This window comes from Dermochelys coriacea, chromosome 2 (genome assembly GCF_009764565.3).
Source record: "Dermochelys coriacea isolate rDerCor1 chromosome 2, rDerCor1.pri.v4, whole genome shotgun sequence".
Taxonomy (NCBI): domain Eukaryota; kingdom Metazoa; phylum Chordata; order Testudines; family Dermochelyidae; genus Dermochelys; species Dermochelys coriacea.
Window position 1 is genome coordinate 187,907,612 of NC_050069.1, and position 21,516 is coordinate 187,929,127.

The 21,516-nt window shown below is 44.1% G+C and overlaps 1 protein-coding gene across 9 annotated transcripts in view; it reads left to right on the forward strand.

Annotated features, from left to right (window-relative positions):
• Positions 1–21,516, forward strand: part of LOC119851994 (myosin VIIA and Rab interacting protein) — a 371,019-nt gene that overhangs the window by 150,958 nt on the left and 198,545 nt on the right. For 8 of the 9 annotated variants that reach the window (XM_038392707.2, XM_038392709.2, XM_043508865.1 and 5 more), the window contains one exon: positions 19,203–19,424. The exons of the other annotated variant lie outside the window; for it this stretch is intronic. In XM_038392707.2, the coding sequence (XP_038248635.1) occupies positions 19,203–19,424 (222 nt within the window). The remainder of the gene's footprint in view (positions 1–19,202; positions 19,425–21,516) is intronic. 9 annotated transcript variants of the gene reach the window in all.

The following is a 21,516-nucleotide window of genomic DNA, read 5'->3' on the forward strand; positions in this document are numbered from 1 at the left end:
TGTACCTGATTCTCTATACCATTTTAAACTGATATAACTTCAATGAGAGTTCAATGTAGTTATGGTAGGTACATGGACAGGTTTCAGAGTAGCAGCCGTGTTAGTCTGTTTTCGCAAAAAGAAAAGGAGTACTTGTGGCACCTTAGAGACTAACAAATTTATTAGAGCATAAGCTTTAAGCTGTAGGTACATTGATGCAAAATCAGTGTAACAGAATAGAGAACCTGGCACTGGAAGTTCTGTAATTACAGTCTGAAAAATCACCAAATGTGGTCAGTTTTCCTCCATGTAATGATAAAGCCCAGGCTAATCCGATAATGCAGTTTATTTTTATTTGCAGATTTTTTGGGCTAGTGTTTGATGCTGGCTATTTTGTACTACAATTTTTAGAGTTCTGCCAGAAATGTGTAATCTTAACAGTAAGGTTTTAGATTCATTTTTATTTCTGGATTTATCTAAATTAAAGAAAATCTTGTAATTTATAACCAGAAGGTTCATACTGGCAAAAATTCCGGTTGTGTAATAGTGATTTTTAGGAATTTTGTAAAGGTAAAGGCAAAGCCATAACATTTGCACAACCCTTGAAAAGTAATGGAATCTAATTTAGGAAAGAAAACAACTCCATTTCTGGTCTTCCCTTTCTTTTCTTGCTCTTTCTTTTCCCAGCCCCATTGGAGATCGCCCCATTGGAGCCATTTAGCAGATGCTCAAAGACCTACTACCCATAAAAAAACATGAATCTAGGAAATAACCTCTTTCTTTAAATGGAGGACTTAAAATCTTCTGTATTAGGTTGAACACTTAATGTAAATATTTTCTTTATTTTAGGCTGCTCATTCAGTGAAGCAAAATATATACAAATGTTAAAAGCCAAAACTGAACATTCAAAAATAAGAAACAAATTATCCTTTCTGTGTGAAATAAATCAAGCGGCAAGGGAAAGTATGAGGTGGCATTAAGCATATAGAAATCTTTTTTGAACTGTACATAGACTTATTATTAGAATACCAGAGTTTTTATGAGTGCTACTAAAATATATTTAATATAGGTGGCAAACATGCTACAAAAGTCTGTGCAATGATGCAGAAGCCTGGAAATTGAATCTTCTGTAGCAGTAAGTAGATTACTACTGTATGGTCACTTTATGTATTTTGTGAGAGTTTTGTTATAAAATTGTTTGCATTTCATATGTATAGTGTTTTACAGAATATTCAAAGACAAGTTAAGCAAGTACAGTTGTTGCCGTTAAAAAGAGGCAGCCGACACCTTTTCCCCCATACTTTTAAATGAAAGGACTGTGGTAAGTGTGTGGTATCTCTTGACAAATGTGGAAGTTTTAATATTGCCCATTGTAATTATACCGGCATTATTATTATACTGCAGAAGCATTTTGGGCAGCATGAAACGTGCTAAGCCAGGGTGGGCAAACTTTTTGGCCCGAGAGCCACATCAGGGTGCCAAACCTTATGGAGGACTGGGTATGGAAGCTGTGACCCCAAACAGCTTGGCCCACCCCCTCCCACTTCCCGCCACCTGACTGCCTCCTCTCAGAACCCCTGACCCATCCAACCCGCCCTGCTCCTTGTCCCCTGACTGCCTCCTTCCAGGACCCCCACCCCTAACTGCCCCCTGGTGCCTATCCACCCCCACCCCCTGACAGGCCCCCTGGGACTCCCATGCCCTATCCAACCCCCCCTGTTCCCCAATCCCTGACTGCCCCGCCCCAGAACCTCCACCCCATCTAACCGCTCCCTGTCCCCGGACTGCTCCCTGGAACCCCCTCCCCAACCGCTGCGTGCGCCACTGCCGCCCCCCCCCCCACCATACCGTTCAGTGCGGCAGGAGCTCACAGCCCCACTGCCCATGTGGCGGTGGGAGAGGGGAGACGGCAGGGGAGGGGTCGGGGACTAGCCTCCCCGGCCTGGAGCTCAAGGGCCAGGCAGGATGGTCCCGCGGGCCGTAGTTTGTCCACCTCTGTGCTAAGCTGTTGGAAACTTTGGGTCATTCTGGTTATTCGTAAAGAGCAGGGAATGTGTTGCAGGGATGTGGATGTAATCTCAGGAGGATGGGAGAGTTTGGAGGGCTAAACCAAGCTATTGATTTGATAGAGTGGAAATTCAGAATGCAGGGTGGAATGCAGTTCACTGAGTGACCTTATTGTTAGAGCTGGGCAAAAAACGTTGTTCATGTCCCTCAAATATTTTTGAGATGTCTGAATTTTTTTTTCCTGTTCCACATCAGTATAAAACTGAGAACTTTCAAAGTTTTTGAAGAAAAGAGAGAGAGACCCCAGAATAGCCAACAGCCTGGAGGTTAATGCACTCACGGAGGATATAGGAGACTTGGGTTCAAGTTTTCTGCTCTGCCTGATTTGAAGCATGGACTTGAAGCAGTTCTCCCCCATTCTAGAAGAGTGCCCTGACTACCATGTTATTATCTGTTCTGGGGTGTTGATGGTCTCTCTGTCTCGCTTGTTGGAGCTGTTCAACTTTGTATAGGTAATTAAATTAAATTAAATTAAATTTCTGGGGGGGAAAAGACAAAAACTTTCATTGAAAAATTCCCTCTCAGCTCTGCTCATTACTGTCCTCAGCTGCACAAGGGAGTGTTAGCATTGATAGGGAATGTGGCTGCCTCTACATTTGAGCATAGAATTACAAAATGATTCAGAGGAAACTTCATTCTTTATGTATATTTGTCAGAGGGTGGCTGGCCCCAGTAAATGAAGTAAGTCCAGATCCCCTTGCCAGAGCAGGTGCTCCCATTTGGCCAGTTTACTGGTCAGGATATCACCTGAGGGCTATCCCCTGGGTCCTAGAAAGCAGACACACCCAGCGAATGAGTGGGGGAATCTCAGTGAGTCAGAGCAGGTGAAAGCTGCCAGGGATCAGGGATCTGTGGAAGGTCCCAGAAGGAAGCAGAAGGGATTTCCTGGGGAAAGGCTGAAGGAAAGGAGAGCAGCAAGAGGGGTTTTTTGGCTGACTTCACTGAACCAGAGGGCAGGAGGAGCAGCCACTCAGGGTGTTGCCTGCTGGTTCTAAGCTGTAGCCAAGGATTGTAGAGGATTGAAGGCGGGGGGCAGCAGAGGAATTTAACCGCTGACATATTCAGGGCCAGAGAGCTGGACCCAGAGGAACCTTGAGAGGGCTAGGAGGGAGTGAGGGGTGCTCCCCTAGCAAGGAGGCTCCCAGGAGAGAAGCTGCAGGGGTTTTGCTGGGAAGAGCGGGGTTGCACTCCAGCTGAAATGGCTAGTGTGGTTGTCCTGATACAAGGACTGGAGAGGACTATGCTGGAGAGCCGGGATGTGGTGAAGGATGCCAGGGTGTGGTGAGGGACTCTGGAGCTATATATTGCATGTACTGTTTGGACTATGCTGGAGAATTCTGGACGACAGTAAAAGGACTTCTGTTATGATTCATGTGCACAAGATTTTTGTAATAAATGGATCACAGGCTGTATTTGTATCTTCCCACAAGGGCTATATTTATTTATTCTTAGTAATAAACTATGGATTATTTATGGGGGACTCAAAAGGAGGGAAATGGAGGGTAGGCACAATTTTTGCGCTGCAGCCTGTCAAAAGGGGGCACACCAGGCGAGGCTGCTGTAGGACAATGTTACTCCTTGTTTGTCACAAAAAATAATAAAGCTGCCTTTGTCAGTGCATACTGCAGTGCTGACCTGCCTAAGTGCAGTCCTCTGATGCTGCCTGCTTCTGATGCCCTAAAAGCTGCTTCCTCAGCAAGCTGTTCTGCTTACCAGACTGCACGGTCTGGGTAATGGGTCAAGGGGGATATGCTCGACTTCCACATGCCAACATGAGGAAAGTAACAACTGTTTGTTGATAATGAAATGGATAACACAAATCTGCACTGACAGAGGGTTTCTATACACATTTTTTCTTCCCTAACTATGTGTGTTCATGCATTCTCTCTCTCTCTCTCTCTCTCTCATATGTCTATGTGAAATCTTTCCTTATCTGCCATGCCTCTCATATCAGCTGGTATTACTTTTATTCCACTTTTAAATAAAAACAATAATCTAGGCATTAGAGATGGGCCTGAACCAATACCAAACACCCCAGCAAGGCCACTTTCATGGAACTTTGTGAGTTGCTTTCCCCTGCCCTGAAGCGCAGGAATACCAAGATGAGACCTGCTCTGACAGTTGAGAAGCGAGTGGCCATAGCCCTGTGGAAGCTTGCAATGCCTGACTGCTACCGGTAAGTCAGGAATCAATTCTGCGTGGGCAAATCTACTGTGGAAACTGCTCTAATCCAAGTAGCCAAGGCAATCAGTGACCCTCTGCTAACCATAGCAGTGACTCTGGGAAATGTGCAGGTCATAGTGGATGGCTTTGCGGGCATTGGGGTTCCCTAACTGTCGTGGGGCAATAGACGGAACGCATATCCCTATCTTGGCCCCAGACCACCTTGCCAACCAGTACATAAACCTCAAGGGGTACTTCTCAAAGGTGCTGCAAGCGCTGGTGGATCACAAGGGACATTTCACCGACCTCAACGTAGGATGGCCCGGAAAGGTGCATGACTCTCGCATCTTTAGAAACTCCGGGCTGTTTGAATAGCTGCAAGAAGGAACTTACTTCCCAGACCAGAAAATTTCCATTGGGGATGTTGAAATGCCAATAGTTATCCTTGGGGACCCAGCCTACCCCTTGCTCCCATGGCTCATGAAGCTGTACACAGGCAGCCTGGACAGTAGTAAGGAGCAGTTCAACTATAGGCTGAGCAAGTGCAGAATGGTGGTAGAATTTGCCTTTGGACATTTAAAAGCTCGTTGGTGCTGTTTGCTGACTAGGTTAGACCTCAGCACAACCAATATTCCCATTGTTATTGCTGCTTGTTGTGTGCTCCATAATATCTGTGAGAGTAAGGGGGAGACATTTATGGCAAGGTAGGAGGTTGAGGCAAATCGCCTGGTGGCCAGTTTTGAACAGTCAGACATGAGGGTGATTAGAAGAGCACAGATAGGTGCACTGCACATCAGAGAGGCTTTGAAAAAACAGTTTCATGTCTGGCCAGGCTACGGTGTGAGAGTTGTATGTGTTTCTCCTTGATGCAAAACTGCCTCCTTTGTTGAATTTACTTCCCTGTAAGCCAATCCCCTTCTCCCCTTCAGCCAGAGCTGGCAAAGGAAATAAAATCCCTATTGTTTTGAATCCATGCATTCTTTCTTTTAAAAAAAAAAAAAAAAAAAAAAAAAGGAGGGGGGAGGAGGAGATCACTGACAAGGTAGCCAGAGTGGGGTGTGGGAGGAGGGAAGGACAAGGCCACATTGCTTATTGTAGCCACACTACAAATAAAAGCTGTTTGAATCACAGCCTTCAGTTGCTTGGGCCATCCTCTGGAGTGGAGTGGCTGGGTGCCCAGAGCCGCCTCCCCCCTGCGTTCTTGGGCCTCTGGGTGAGGAGGATATGGAACTTGGTGAGGAGGGCAGGCAGTTATACAATGGATGCAGTGGCGGTCTGTGCTCTTGTTGCCTTTCCTGCAGTTCCACCAGACGCCTGATCATGTCCGTTTGCTCCCCCCATTAGCCTCAGCATCTTCTTCTGCGTGTTCTGATCACACCCACTGAATGCTTTCCTGATCTCCGCCACCAAATGCCTCCATGCATTCTGCTGTTCTCTATCAGTGCGGGAGGACTGCATGAGCTCGGAAAACATGTCATCGCGAGTGCGTTTTTTTTCACCTTCTAATCTGCAATAACCTCAGGGACGGAGTTGATATGGGGAGCATAGAAACTTTTGCACCTGCAGGGAGGATAAAAAAGGAGAGTAAAATTTAAGAAGATATATTTCTGAAAACAAAAGGAAGACTCTTTCACAGTGAATCAAGCAATTCACAGCAGACAGCACGTGTTTTAGGTACAAGGTCACATTTTGCCTTTTATATTCAGCGCCTGCTGGTTTGGTGACACATCACACACAGCTGGGCAACAGAATTCCGTTTCCAGGCAGCCATAGTAAGCCAAAGGGTACTCGGGGCTGGCTTCTTCTGCCTTCATAACATGGAAATGGTTTTAAACTGCAGCGCCCTCCTTTCCCATAGCAAGCAATGCCGGTTGGGTTTGCTGTTTAAAAGGAGAGGCTGCGGTTTTGGGTTGGATGTGCAGCACACTCCTCCTCTCACCACATGACTAATCTCCGGGATGATCCCTTTTAGCCAAGCACAAACAGCCCAGCATGAATGGGGTCCTTTTACTGTTCGCTTACAGAAATTCCCCTATTTCAACCTGGTGGCCATGAATAATATCACTCTCCTGAGGCTGACACAGAAAGATAAAGTCTGACTGTTGCGTGAATGTGACCAAAACCCAGGACCATTCGCTGCCATGCTTTGTGCTGCAATGATTCCAGACTACTTGCTATTGGCTTGGTGTGGTAAAGTGTCCTACTGTGGAGGATGAAATAAGGCAGCCCTCCCCAGAAACCTCTGCAAAGGCTTTCAGAGTACCTCCAGGAGAACTTCATGGAGATGTCCCTGGAGAATTCCTGCTTCATCTCCGGACATGTTAACAGACTTTTCCAGTAGTTGTACTGGCCATGAATGCATCCCAATTCTTCAGGGCGAATTAAATATGAAATACAATTGCTTTTTAACCCTTGTAGTATAATTACAAATGGCCACTCACCAGAGGTGCCTTCTCCGCCTTCAGGATCTGGGCACCCGCCTGGGGAGGGTATTGGCTCCAGGATGAATAAAAGGTCCTAGCTGCCAGGGAGAACGGATTCTCCACTTGCCTGCTGCACATTCTCCTCCTCCTCCTTCTCCTCTTCCTCTTCCGTGTTGCGTGAGACTCCCCCCTTGCAGGTGTCCACGGACAGTGGTGGGGTACTGGTAGGGTCCCCCCTAGAATGGCATGCTGCTGATCATAGAAGCGGCATGTATGGGGCTCTGACCCAGAGCGACCGTTTGCTGCCTTTGTCTTTTGGTAGCCTTGCCTGAACTTAACTTTCATTTTTCACTGCTGTGTGTCCCTGTTGTAGCTTCTGTCCTCCATGCCCTGTGTGATTTTTGGCATATATATATATTAGCATTTCTTCTTTTTTATTGGAGTTCTACCTGCACAGATTCTTCTCCCCATACAGCAATCGGATCCAGTGTCTCCTGTTCGCTCCATGGTGGAGCTCATTTGCAATTCTGGGACTGCATGGTCACCTGTGCTGCTGAGCTCGCCATGCTGACCAAACAGGAAATGAAATTCAAAAGTTCCCAGGGGTTTTCCTGTGCATCGGAGTTGAAAGTGCTGTCCAGAGTGGTCAAATTAGAGCACTCTGGGATAGCTCCCGGAGGCCAATACTGTCGAATTGCACAACGCTACCCCAAATTCCACCCAAGAAGGTCAATTTTAGCGCTAGCCCCCTCGTCGGGGAGGAGTACAGCAGTCGATTTTAAGAGCCCTTTAGGTCGACACAACAGGGTTGATTGTGTAGCTGCATTGCTTATAACATCGACCTAATGTGGCTAAATTCGACCTAACCTCATTGTGTAGACCAGGGCTCAGAGTGGGAGAATTGCAGAACTCTAATCCAGGAGAGCTAAAGGCACGAGGTTTGACACCTGAGAGAGTGCACTCAGAGAGACCAGAAAGAGGATAATAGAGCTACAGGTAGCCCTGTGGCCATGACAATATACATAGAGATACTTTTACAATGAAGTTCTGGTACTGATTGTAAAAGCAGTTAATTAATTTGTGAAGGAGAAAACTCAGTCTTTAGTCTGCAAATCTAGCTGAACCCAACATAGAAATCTCCCCTCCCCCCCCACGCACTGTTAGAAATGTGAGAAAATGAGTTAAGCATAGGAACAGTAATATATAGAAACAGCTATAATAGCAATAAAATATAATATAAATAGCAATAATAGTTCTGAGCAATTTCTTTAGAGCTATACTTTGGGTGTTGCTATACAGAATAATATAAGGATGGAGAAATGTATGCTGAGATTCTGAGCTACACAGACTGGTAACTGGGGTCAAATAAACTGCTGGTGAAAGCAGGCAAACTGCCATTGATTTCATTGGAGTTGTACTTGCTTACTTTAGCAGATAATTTAACCCTTTATGGCTTAGGTTGTAGAGGCAGAAAATCAAGCAAATTTGGTGGAAATAGTTAAATATCCAAGAGTCAGTCAAAGAAAAGTGGAATGATAATAAGGTGTAGTACAGGGGTGGGCAAACTACGGCCCGGGGACCACATCCGGCCCTCAAGCTCCCGCCGGGGAGTGGGGTCGGGGGCTTGCCCCGCTCTGCATGGCTCCCAGAAGCAGTGGCATGTCTCTGCACTGGCTCCTATGCATAAGGGCAGCCAGGGGGCTCCGCACACTGTCCCCACCCCAAGCACCACCCCTGCAGCTCCCATTGGCTGGGAACCACAGCCAATAGGAGCTACAGGGGTAGTGCCTACAGATGGGGCAGTGCGCAGAACCTCATGGCCGCATCTCTGTGTAGGAGCCGGAGTGGGGACATGCTGCTGCTTCGGGGAGCTGCTTGAGGTAAGCACCCCCCAGAGCCTGCACCCCTGACTCCCTCCCATGCCCAATGCCTGTCCCAGCCCTGATCCCCCTTCTTCCCTCTGAACCTCTTGGTCCCAGCCTGGAGCACCCTCCTACACGCCCAAACCCTGAACTCCAGCCCCACCCCCCCGCACCCCAACCCCCAATTTCGTGAGCATTCATGGCCTGCCATACAATTTCCATACCCAGATGTGGTCCTCGGGCCAAAAGGTTTGCCCACCCCTGGTGTGGTAGAATAATGCAAAGGAAAAGATAACGTAAGTTTATAGAAGGATACTAGGAAGGCAAAAAACTGGGAAGCGAAGAACACATTTCAGGTTGAAAAATGGGTAGGTTACGTTACATATAGGGAGATAAAGAGACAAGTAATATAAAAAGTTTATATAAATGTAAATGTCCATATAAATTGTAAAAAGGAGAAAAATTCTACAGAGGGATTTAATTAGGGTATTAAAAATGCAATGGTGCTATGCTGCTAGGTCTTTTGGATTTTTAATGGGACAGTATATTGTACTATGTATATTTGTTTTATGGGATGGAAATGTAATATGGATAAAATAAATATTTTATTAATAACTTACAATTTATAGGGATTTTAATGTCAGGAATTACTACTTTTTAAAAAGGGAAAAATTTGAAATGATATAGCAGCTGAATGAAAATACATTAGTACCATTTTAAAAAGAAAGGCAATCCCATGGTGTTTTAATTATGGAGATGCTAATAGTGACTCCATATTAATGCTGTGTCCTAGTTGTATAAACACAAACATCTTAAACTAGGTTCACAACATTTAATTACTTGGATCTCAATCATGCAATGACGTTGACTTAAATGGGATTACTCAGCATGTGAAGTTAAGCAGGTGTGTAAATCTTTGTAGAATTGGGACCTTACTGTTAAGATACAGATGAATTTTTTGGGGTATGTTTTTGTTTTTTAAAACAAACTCATTTACTTAAGGGAAATTAAACCGTCCATTTTTTGAAATTTTTGCCATGAGTCTCTTTAAGTCCCTAAATCTGAAAAGACTACATTGCTTGGAGACTTTAAACTTTCACATGTTGTTCCCTAATTTTCAGAATAATCTATTGCATTAGAGTAGTTTATAATATTTAAAAAAAAATCAGCTACAACTTTTTTCTTTTCATTTTAAGTCAGGGAAGCCAATGAATAATATGTCATTCATCAAAATTAGAGAACACAGCTTTATACATGATAGCATTTTCAAGAGGGGAGTAGAAGGGGATACATAAAATATATACTTGAAAAAAACAGAACATGTTTTACATATGCAAAATAGTCTGGCAAAATTTGAGTGATAGGACAATGATTTCTGCTTCAAATTCTAGTGATTACATTAACCACTCAAGCTTTGCTCTGGAGATTTCTGACCTCATGAGAACCCCCAAAAGATAGCTTTATAATTTACTTCCTGTTTCTTCTGTGTGTGTGTCAACTTACCTGTATTCAAAACCCATTAGACAAATGTGCTGCTCATGCACACTAGGGGGCATCGAATGTATTCTGGGGAGGCGTGAGAAGGCAGAGTGGAGAGTACTGGGCGCTGGTCATGTGCCCAGCTCTGTAGGCAGCACTGCTGCCAGCAGCAGCGCAAAAGTAAGGGTGGTATGGTATGATATTGCCACCCTTACTTCTGCACTGCTGCTGGCGGCAATGCTGTTTCCAGAGCTGGCCAGCCAGAGAGCTATGTACTATATACTGAAATGGCTCTGTTTGAATGAATGCTTTACTGTTTTTAATATTTAGTGAGAGTTGCATGTTGATTTTTTTTTAATCACTAGTTGTACTTGTATGGCAGGACGGGATGCATAAACTACTATAGACACAACAAAGGGGGTTGCAATCAAATAAGTTTGAGAACCCCTGTTCTAATACAACAGGACAGCAGAAAATGGGGCTAAATATGTCTCTCTAACAATTTACAAGTTTACATAGGAAGGAGAAAGAATTTAAAATAATATCAATATATTATTCATTATCTTCTAATTACAGTCTGACATGTCACTCATTTCCAATTGATTATAAACACTAATCTAATGGCTGTACCAGCAACTGGAAAAAAAGCCAACTCCCTTTTAGAGAGATTGGTTCAGTGTCTATACAATGAAAAAGCATGAATCATTCATTTGGTGAAACTGCTTCCGCTGCCCCTGAAATTGTTATGAGATTAGGTTAGAGACTAGCGCAATGAGCGTGGGATTGATATTGGGCATGTGTGCTCACTTCTGATCTTGGTACTGGCTGAATCTATTCTCTTCCTTAGCAATTATATTGCCTGTTGTGCATTTTTAAGAAGATGGCACGTGTTAGGCATGCTGACGTTCACAGGGCCCATCAGTGGTGTAATTAGTTTAGCAACGATTAGCTGTGAGTTTCCACAACTTGGCCTTAATTGCATTTATTTTATGACGTTTAATAAAAGATACAAAGACATTTGGTATACCTACACTTCCCATTATCAGGAGCATGTGTGAATGAACAAAATCCAATCTTTCCACTGGGTTGGATTTAAAAAGAAAAAGAGAGACTGTATCCTGAATCCATGGTACATCCATGGTGATCTGCAATCACTATGCAGATAGTGATTTTTTTTTTAAAGCACCCTTCTCAGTAAGGTTTTAGTATAATAATTTCAGTTGTTAAATGTACAGTATTTATCAGTCTCATAATATGAATTTACTCAGCCTTGGGCGTGATTTCTACATGCTCTTTATGGAGGGGTAGTATATGGGGTACTTCCAGTCCCCAAAATGTCATAGTAAATGCTTGTTTAATATTCTCGAACTGGCATTTATATTTGTTCTTCTCTTAATCTTAGAAATGGCAAATACTCGTTATCTACAGGCTCCAAAATCCTCCATTATCCTTTAAGACCTTTCCCTGCACTAAATTGTGTTCTGGTTAGCTCACCAGTCATGATTCCTCTGCTTCGGTTGGTGCCTTCTTGATAATACTGGTACCACTGACACTCCTGCAGAAAGTGCTTCAGGCTTGAACTAGACACATTGGGTGGGATTTTCAAAAATGCTCAGCCTATTATCAGTCTATATTAAAATCCCATTGACTTCAGTGGGGATAGTGTCAGGGCCAATGCTGAGCCTTTTGCAAATCCCATCTCTTGGGCCTGATTTTGATCTCTCTCTCTCTCTCTCTCTCTCTCTCTCTCTCTCTCACTGGCTTCATACCGTTGACTTCAGTGGATTTACCCACAATTTACACCAGTGTGAATGAGAGCAGAATCAGCCTCTTTATCTCTGTATTCCCTCTTAACCTTCTCACTACTTAACCCGCGCTTCAAACCATCCGGTGGAATGCGGGTTCGCTGCTCTATCTTGGGCATTTGTTTATCCGCCACACATTCTTCTCCGCCGAAAACTGGCAGGATTTGGTGGCCAGGGTGGGCAAGCGGCTGCGGAGATGTGCAGGACTGCTCCGGTGTCTCTCCCTGCGAGGGAGGGTGCTGGTGCTGAACCAGCTAGTCCTGTTCATGCTCTGGCACCGGCTCACATCCTGAGCCCGGCCCCAGGGATCCTGGCCAGGCTCCAGAGGATGGCCCTGGAGTTTTTCTGGCTGGAGCTGCACTGGGTCTCTGCTGGGGTCCTGAGTCTTCCCCTGGAGGACAGGGCCTGGTCTGCCTGCGCAGCCAGGTCCATGTGTTCTGCCCCCAGGCCCTGCAGAGACTCCTTTACGGTGCAGGTAGTCCGGCGTGGAGTACGTTGGCGCACGCCTTCCTCCGCCGCCTCCGAGGGCTCCGATATGACCGGCAGCTCTTTTTTTTCCTCCACCCGAGGGGCCTTCCGCAAGACTTCTCAGAACTGCCAGCCTTCTCCAGGACCTCCTGCAGACCTGGAAGCTCTTTTCGGCGACCAGGTCCTTTGTGGCCACCGAGGGTGCGGACCTCCTCGCGGAGCCCCTGCTACACAACCCCGATCTATGTGTGCAGGTGGCGGAGTCTCCCTCGGTGCGCCAGAGGTTGGTCCTGGCAGAAACCATCAGAGTCAGAGACCTCTTGGACTACAATAGGGGGGACTCGGTGGCTCCCCATGTGCTCATTTGACACATGGGGCTCTCCACCCTTGCAAGGTCACCTTGTCACCCGTTTCTCTGGTCTTCCTGCGGGAGGGCGCTCCCTGCCCACCCCTGACGTCCAGCCCTCCGGACATTTTTCTTCGGCCTCTGTTCTGCAGGCCCCCTCTCCCACACTCCGAGCTGGCTGCACACGCTGTAGCAAGTTTGGTTCCAAACCACGCCTAGAGTCCATCTGTACACGCTCATGCTTCACAAACTGCACTTCCTCACCCTCGCATACTGCCCTGACACCAAATGGGACTGCCATCCACCTAAAGAGGATGAGGAGCCCCAGTGGGCCAGCCTTTATTCCACCTTGGTCCCACGGCCCGCTGGGGACATCGGTTGGCAGCTCCTTCATGGAGCCATTAGCATGGGCATGCACCTTGCACAGTTCACCCCTATACCCGAGGCCTGCCCCTTTTGCGGCATGAGGGAGAACCTGGTGCATGCCTATCTTGAATGCGCTAGGTTGCAGACCCTATTCTGGCTCCTCCAGAACCTCTTGTTGAGGTTCTGGCTGCACTATTATCCACACTTGTTCCTTTTTGCACACCCCATCCGTGGCCCCACGAAGTCGCGAGACCTCCTCGTCAACCTCCTACTGGCCCTGGCTAAATCTATAACTCAAGGAGGAGGATGCTGGACGAGGGGTGCTCTGCAACTGTGGGGCCTATTTTGTTCCTCCCTTGTCTCTCACATCCTGGCAGAGTTCCACTGGGCAGCGTCCGCTGACTCCCTTGATAGCTTTGAGGAGCAGTGGGTGCTGTCTGGGGTTCTCTGCTCGGTATCCTCATCCAGTACCCTCATTTTGAACCTATGACCTTCACTCCGATCCCTGTTTTTCATTAGTTGTCCCCCACATTCATTTGGTCCCTGGGTCCAGTGGTCCCTCCCAATAGGCCCACCTCCCGGGTTTTCCAAAAAACAAAAAAGCAAAAAAACCCCACCTTCTCAGCTACTAGATGAAGGAGTAATGTCTAGCTGTGACGTCCTGCATTTTGTCATTGACTTCAGTAGGATCAGAATTTTACCTTAGATTCTTTTGTAGCATAGGGAAGAAATACCACTTCTTTGACCATTTTATAGAATTCACTTGGCCGGATCCTCATCCTCCTGCATTTACTTCTCTTTGTAAATGAAACACAATTAAAGATGAAGGAAAAAAAATTGAAAACTATCAAGCCAGTGGTAAAAGAACCCACTAACTGGAACAACATCATATGGGTTACAGACATAAAATGCTCAAGGAGAAAATAATCTTTTAGAGAAGAAATATCAGTAAGATAGTGGGGAAGAGAAGGGAATGGCAACTGAAACAATGGGACTATGAAATATTCTCCTTCCTGATTTCTGGTACAAGAGTTGGCTGGCTTTATAACCACTTATTAGCTTCTTTGTGAGTATTGAGACCCCAGCAACACACTGTTTTTTCCCTGTGGTTTTTTTGTACTTACAGTGCACCCCGTGTTGTCGCATCCTTGACTTCTGCTGCTGAGTCATACCCTGTGCACAGAACACAGATATAGCAAGTTCCCAGAAGGGTCCCCAAATGCAGACTGCTGTGTGTGTGTGTGAACACTAACACTGCTTTCTTTTGCAGGTTACTATACAATTTCAGAAATAGAGTATGCTGATATGACAACAGATACACAGAACAGGCCTGGGCATGTTTATCAAAGGATTCAGTAGATCTAAACAATATGTGTTTTTGACTTTTTCCTGTATTTCATGTCATCATTCAGATTATGCCTATTCAATATAGGGCAAACTCAGGGATTGATTTAAATGTGTACAATCCTATTTGTATAGCATAGTTACTGTGGTGCTCACATCTATTACTATCATTCAGTACAGAGAAGGTAAGTGCATATGGACTCTTCCAATTGATTCAAAAAGTTGCACAGGGAAATAGTTAGAACTGATGATGTTCAAGGAATTAGTAACTTGCTACCTGTGAGCCATATTTGGCCCTGATTTGCACCTCAGCAGACCCACTTATTCCAGTACATTAGGGCTGAATTTGTTCCTGCATTTTCATAGAATCGTACATTAGCGCTCAAGAAGTCATCGAGTTTAACTTGCTGTGTTGAGGCAGGACCAATTGAAGCTAAAGCAGTGGTTCTCAAAACTTTTTTTCCACTGACCACTTGAAAATTGCTGAGCGTCTCGGCGGACCACTTAATGATCTTTCCAAATGTTGTTTGTACCGTTAGCTAACTATTGTAAAGCGCTTTCGATAAAAGCGCTATATTAAAAAAAAGTCTTTATAATAATTAACGGTTTTTTGTTCTACAAATAAAAGCACACAACTCATATTTTAATATCGGTAGACATACCTTTCTAATGTGATGGATGTGCCCTCTCTCCCTCACCGCGGTAGCCCCTGAGCTGGGAAGGGGGGGGGGTCCTCTCCCTCTCTCCCCTGCCACAGAGCTGAGCCTGGGCAGGAGGGCCATCACGCCCTGGCAGCCACAGCCTTGGAGCTGGGGAAAGTTGCCTCTTTCTCTGGCCGCTGCAGCCCTGCATGTCCCAAATTCCCTCCACCCCGTCTTCTCACCCCACTTCCCCCTCCCGCCTACCCTCTATTCTCCCCCCAAAATCCCCCAAGGCCACCACCTCAGGTTACATGTGCATCTTCTCCAGGGTTCAGGCACCTAATTAGCGGCCCTTCATTCTCTCGTGTGCAGCCGCCCAGGCATGCACCTTAGAGGGAACTATCCACGGACCACTTGAATGGAGCTCTCAGACCACTGGTCATCCGCGGACCACAGTTTGAGAACCTCTGATCTAGACCATCCTTGTCAGCTGTTTGTCCAATCTGCTCTTAAAAACCTCCAATGATGGGGATTCCACAACCTCCCTTGGCAGCCTATTCCAGAGCTTCCTACTCTTACACTTAGAAAGTTTTTCCTAATATCTAACTTAAATCTCTCCCTTGCTGCAGATTAAGCTCTTTGCTTTTCAGCAAGGTAGATTTAGGTTAGATATTAGGAAAACCTTTCTAAAGGCATGTCTATATTACAAACTTCTAATGACGCAAGTTACGTGGGCATAAAGCTGCTGCAGTTAGTCTAGTGTGATGGGGGGGTGTGGGTGGGTGTGTGTGTGTGTGTGTGTGTGTGTGTGTACTTGGCTCCTTGCGTCGGTGCTATGCATACTCAATAGGAGTTCTTGTGTCAATGCACAGTGAGGCACCATGTGTAAGTATCCCAATGTGTAACTCGACATTGTCTTTTGGGAAGTTTTGGCAATGGAGGGTGGGGCAGAAATGAGCCACATCTGGGAGACTGGCTCTGCGGGGTCAAGTTCCCATCATGCAACTTTCTCTGCCCCATAATGCCATGCCTATCCCATAATTTTTATGCTTATTTTTAAAATCCCAGTAACCTGCAGGGGATTTGTTGCTGTCCACCAGCTCTGACAAAAGTATGGAGCTTACACAGCTCTGCACGATTGTCATGAGTGTTGCAAGCACAGAATGCGTGATCCTCTGCATTTGCAGAGCTGCGACAAGAGCTGGAACAATTTCCTAGAGGACAGACTGCTGTGGGAAATAGCGAGAAGAACCAATTCATGGTTGTTTGTGCCCACAATGGTAAATAGCTTGAGAACCTCTGAGCTAGAGCAGTTTTTTCTCAGCCTTTTCAGGCTGGTGACCCCTAACAGTAAGGATTATAGTACTGCACACAAAGAAAATCATACTTAGTAATGATAACTCAGTTGCCTGCATACTGTATTGGTGATGGAACAGATTGATATTTGGATCAGTCACTCAGATGCTATCATCGTGGGAGGGGGATCCTATAAAGCAAACTAGATAGCTTTTATGACAACTAGCGTGAAATGAAGCAACATATTTTGAACTAGTATCTTGCATATAAGGATCACAATTTTGCTCTTCCGAGCACCCAGAAGGTTTAGATACAATCTGTATTATTATATCTATTTTAAAGATGGGTAAAGTGAAGCATAGAGAATTTAGTGATATGTCCAAAGTCACTCAGCAAATAAATGGCAGAATTGGGAAGAAAATCCAGGAGTGCTGACTCTTGGTCTCATTCTTACCTTTAGCGCTGGCTCTTTCATCACAAGTGTGTGTTGTTATGACTGTATTCGATTGGTTTCCAAATTATAAGTACCTCTAATCTGTATAATCTGATTTGCAGTACATATCTTCAGAGCATCAAGATACCTACTGTAACAGATCATAAATCTTAGTATTAGATAGTCAATCTGCAAATCTGGCCTCTTTTTTTTATAAAGCCGGCTACACTCCTTCAGGACATTAAAAACAAATCGAAGCATGGCAGTGATAATGAATGTTTTTTACACAGTATGGAAGGGGACCATCAATCAAAATTTAATCGAGAGAATTAGACCAAAAGCATTATGCTAAATAATGTTCCTAAACTGTCTTTTGTGTAGGATGACATGCCAGAAAACATCCACTCCCCAAAGCAGTGACTGAAGTTAAATACATATTTTTTTACATAAACTGTCACAACAATGCTTTTTGGTTCAATCAGAAGAATGAATGAATTTTAGTCTGACAATATAAGTGTACATTTCTATTTTCTAAAATACACAATTCTATAACAAAGTTCTGTGGCAGAGTTAGATTTGATGGTAGACATTTTGCCTCCTTTATATTAAAGATTCTTACAAATGAATCACAAATTGAAAAAGATAATTTTGGCGGGGGGCTTCCTCTCTTCCTTCTCTTTGTGTGGCAGTGTAATGACTAACCACAATACTACAAATGGTTTTCCTCCCTTTACGTTTCCCCCTCTTTAAATACAGTCTTCATGCTCACTCTTTAAACATAATGAGCCAGATTCATCCCTAGTATAACTACTGAGTTTGTGGTGTTACCCCAGGAATTAATTTGCTCCAGTTTACAGTATTCCCTTAACTTGTCCCTGTAAGTGATGTTCTCATGTCTGTTTGAACTGTGATATTTCTACTGGACATTCACAGAAATAAATAATTCCTCCTGGAAAACAAATGTCTTAAATAAGCCTTTTCTTTGGAACTGCATAGACATTCTTCTTATGCTTGATCTGCCTATCTGGTGTAACTAAGTAATACTGTATTCTTCAGCTGCTCTGAGATGGGTCAATACCACCAGTGGCTAAGTAGGTCTGTGGTGTTAAATATTCAGAACATCTCATGTGCACGCAGAACTCAATTTAATACCAAGGTCTGTGTAATTTGGAAAAATATACTCTTTATATCACTGATGTAATTGCATTCCTTTTAGACTTCAACTTTAGAATTGGTTTGTAAGGTTTTCACAAAATGAACTATTTTCACTTTGAGTTATGAATTTGAGAGCTGGAAATGGCAGATAGAAAGATGAATAGCACAGTACTGTGGGCTTTTTAGAAACATTCCAAGCTTTGTTTACAATGATTTATATACTGAATCTTAAACCAATTTCTGAGTACATATGCACTAACAAATACATATTTTTATCTTTTCTTTTAACAATGGTGTAATAAAAAAAGTGTTAATTTAAATTAAAATCAATGAATCATGATTGTTTCCCTGTATATTAATCAACATGTCCTGCTTTAAATGAGTTTTTGACATTATCCTATGTTATCCCGGTCATACTAAATAATAAAGATCAATCATTAGAAGTGGCCAAACTATTCATTATAGTATTATTCTATATAAATGTAGGCCATTTTTATTTAGGAAATTAGTCACGAAACAATCCTGATTTTCTTGTAATGTATGCATTGCTCTTAAATATTTGCTGAATAATTTCATTGACTATCTTGCAGCCTACACAGTATTTACAAAGTGCTCACTTTAATTATATGCTGTTGCTGTTTGTATTTTGTGGTCAGTCGCTTAAGTCTCATGATATTGTTTCCGCTCTTTGATTGGATGGCCGATACGTTTTAAATAGTAGAATAGCAAATAATGAATATCGCACCTCTGGTATGAATTTTTGGATGAGTAAACACTTGTGCCAAAGCTTATGGAGCTTTCAGGGTTTGGAAACATTTTAACTGATAACTAGTAATTGGTCAAATATTTGCCCTGATTCAGCAAACTCTTTAAATTTCATTGAAGTTGAGCATGTAATTAAGTGATTGGCTGAATTGGGGCCCTTATTAATAATATATCCTCATGAATCTGATCAGTTTTTTTAAAATAATGTCCAGCCAGCTCTTTCACTTTTGTACAGTGGTTTTCATCTTCAAAGCGTTCTAAAAACAGCAATGAATCTTCAAAAAAAAACCTACTAATTAATAACTGAAGAAGAGGCCCACATTCTCCTCTGTTACATCAGTTTAACTGTTTGAAGTCGTATGGTTTGCTCCAGAGCATGGTCCAGAGAGTTGGTGACTTGCCCAAGTGCACAGTTAGAGGCATGATTAGAATGCAGACGCTCCTGATTCCATGTTCTGTGGCCAGACTATGCATTTCTATCGTGCATTTTTCTCATAGGTTGTTTTGGGGGCCTGATGCGGTTGTAGGAAGGGGGCTATATGATATACAGAGAGAACTCCAAATGGATATTATTTTGATTTGTCTTTTTGTTCCTCCTTTTTGGTTCCAGTGAAATGAAGCAGAAACTTGATGAAGAGGGTAACAAGTGCAGCATCCTTTCTAAACAGCAGAAGTTTAATGAGCACTGTTGCATTCGCTGTTGCTCTCCTTTTACATTTCTCATCAATAGCAAGCGGCAGTGCCAAGACTGCAAATACAACATCTGCAAGAACTGTAGCTCCTATCAGAAGAAGGACAAGGCATGGCTCTGCAATGTCTGCCAGCAGGCTAGGTAGGTGCATATTGTACCACTGCCAGGTAAAGAACAGTTGGACTGAAACCTTGACTTGACCTTTCCTCCTATTCCCTCTCTTTGTCAGCAGTTAACAGTGATGAGGTGAAAGACTTAAGAGACAGAATACTCTGGAGTGTCTAGAAGTTGTTATTAAGGATTGCTTTGGGCCAGGAATGTTTTATTCTAAATCTGCTTTGCTGGATTGATAAACCAACACACACTAATTGGATTTAGTCTGCATAAGGGGTGTGATCGTTAAGCATCTAGGTTACTAACGTAAGCACCGATGGTTATAAGGTGGCCAGCCATTTTGCAGCAATCATTTGAGAATAAGACAGGGAAGTTGAAGAAGGGTGTCTCTCAGTAGATTATCCTGCAGTGAATTTGTCTGGAATGCTTTTCTAAATGACAGACTTTCCATAGAACACTAAAAGCTTCAAAAATACACTCCAAACAGTACTGTCATTTTCACAACAGGGACTAGTTCAAAAAATGCTGTCTAATGGAACCTTGGCTAGAATTGCTTCCCCATCCCTTGGGCCTGAGATAACCTTTAAGACAGATGAAAAAAACCCCAAACCAGTAAAAAAAGCCAGCCCACATAAAAGAGCTCTTTGGGGGCAATCTTCCTGGGAGACGTTTGGTCTTGCAGAGTTCCATTTCAGTTATGGTAGTTTAACTAAAACAAACTTGGCTCAGGGTGGCCATGTAATCTCAGTCCTCCTCTCTACCGGTAGGGAAAAGGATAAAGGAGACCACCATGATCCATTTTCCAGGGTCCAATCCACTCCTGTCTAAGAGAAAGCACTGCTGTTTCTTATCAGGAGCTCTAGTGGGTTTTAAGCCCACGAAAGCTTATGCCCAAATAAATTTGTTAGTCTCTAAGGTGCCATAAATACTCCTCATTCTTTTTGTTAGATATTAATGGCATCCCATGAACCACAGCTATCAGCTCCACCATTTGCCTAGTTGCTTGGTCAGGCTCTGGTGCCCTGATGCAGCATGAAATACCCTTCTCTGCCTCCCTACAGCACAAAAAAGGGGAGCAACAGGGGCATAGGGAGAAGAGGAAGCAGCAGCCCCCCACACCACGTTGAAGTCAGCATTTATATCAGTGCAACCCCATGGGGCTTGAATCTGAACTTATTTACAACCGTGTAGATCAGGAGTAATTTCAGTGAATTAAATATGGTTGCACTAGTGTAAGTGAGATCAAATCAGGCACATTGTATTTCACATAATATAAAAGCTGATAATAATATTGCTTGGTGGTAGTGTCATCTCTTTAACAGCTAGCAAATGCAATTGCCTACCTTCCAATGTTGATCAGTCCTGAAAGAAGGTGTTGGTTTTTTAAATGGTGTGGGGTTTTCAGCTCCCCCAGCTTCCTCCACAGGGGACCCAGAGCTCCCTAAACTGCAGGAGGCACCCCCGGTCCTTGGGCGGACTTGCCCGGAGTCGCTCTTTCCCCCGCCGCCAGCCCGCAGAACCACCCAAAACCCTCCAGCGGCCACCCAAGTAAGGCCTGGCCTGGCCGGCCAGCGTAGACATACCAAGCTAGCTTTGAACTAGCTAGCTTGAATAGCAATAGCAGTGAAGCCATGGAAGACGCATGGGCTAGTTGCTCAAATACATACTCAGGTTCAGGGGCCTGCCACCTGTGCTGTGCTGTTTCATTGCCATTGTTATTTGAGCTAGCTAGATCAAAGCCAGCTCAGGTGTTCTTATACATGCCATCTCTGATTGCGGTGTAGACCTATCCTAAGTCTCTTCCTGATGAATGTAGCAAATAAGGAATTCTTAGGCTACTCTGCTACCATGTCACCTCACATTTTCATAGAGGCTAAATTTTAAAAAATCATGAATACTGCGGTAGTTCTCTCTGATCACTTTTCTCCAGCAGTTACCTTAAACTGTTAATCAGTGCAGTGATCATCTACTGTGGATTAAGGTTATGTTCCTGCAGAGGAAACTAATAAAAGATAATTAGTGTGGCTTGTTCAACAGGATATTTGGTTATTATTTAATACAAAGCAAGAACATAGAATAGCTCTTCGGTCTGTCTACCTGCATTTTGTTCCTTTGTACT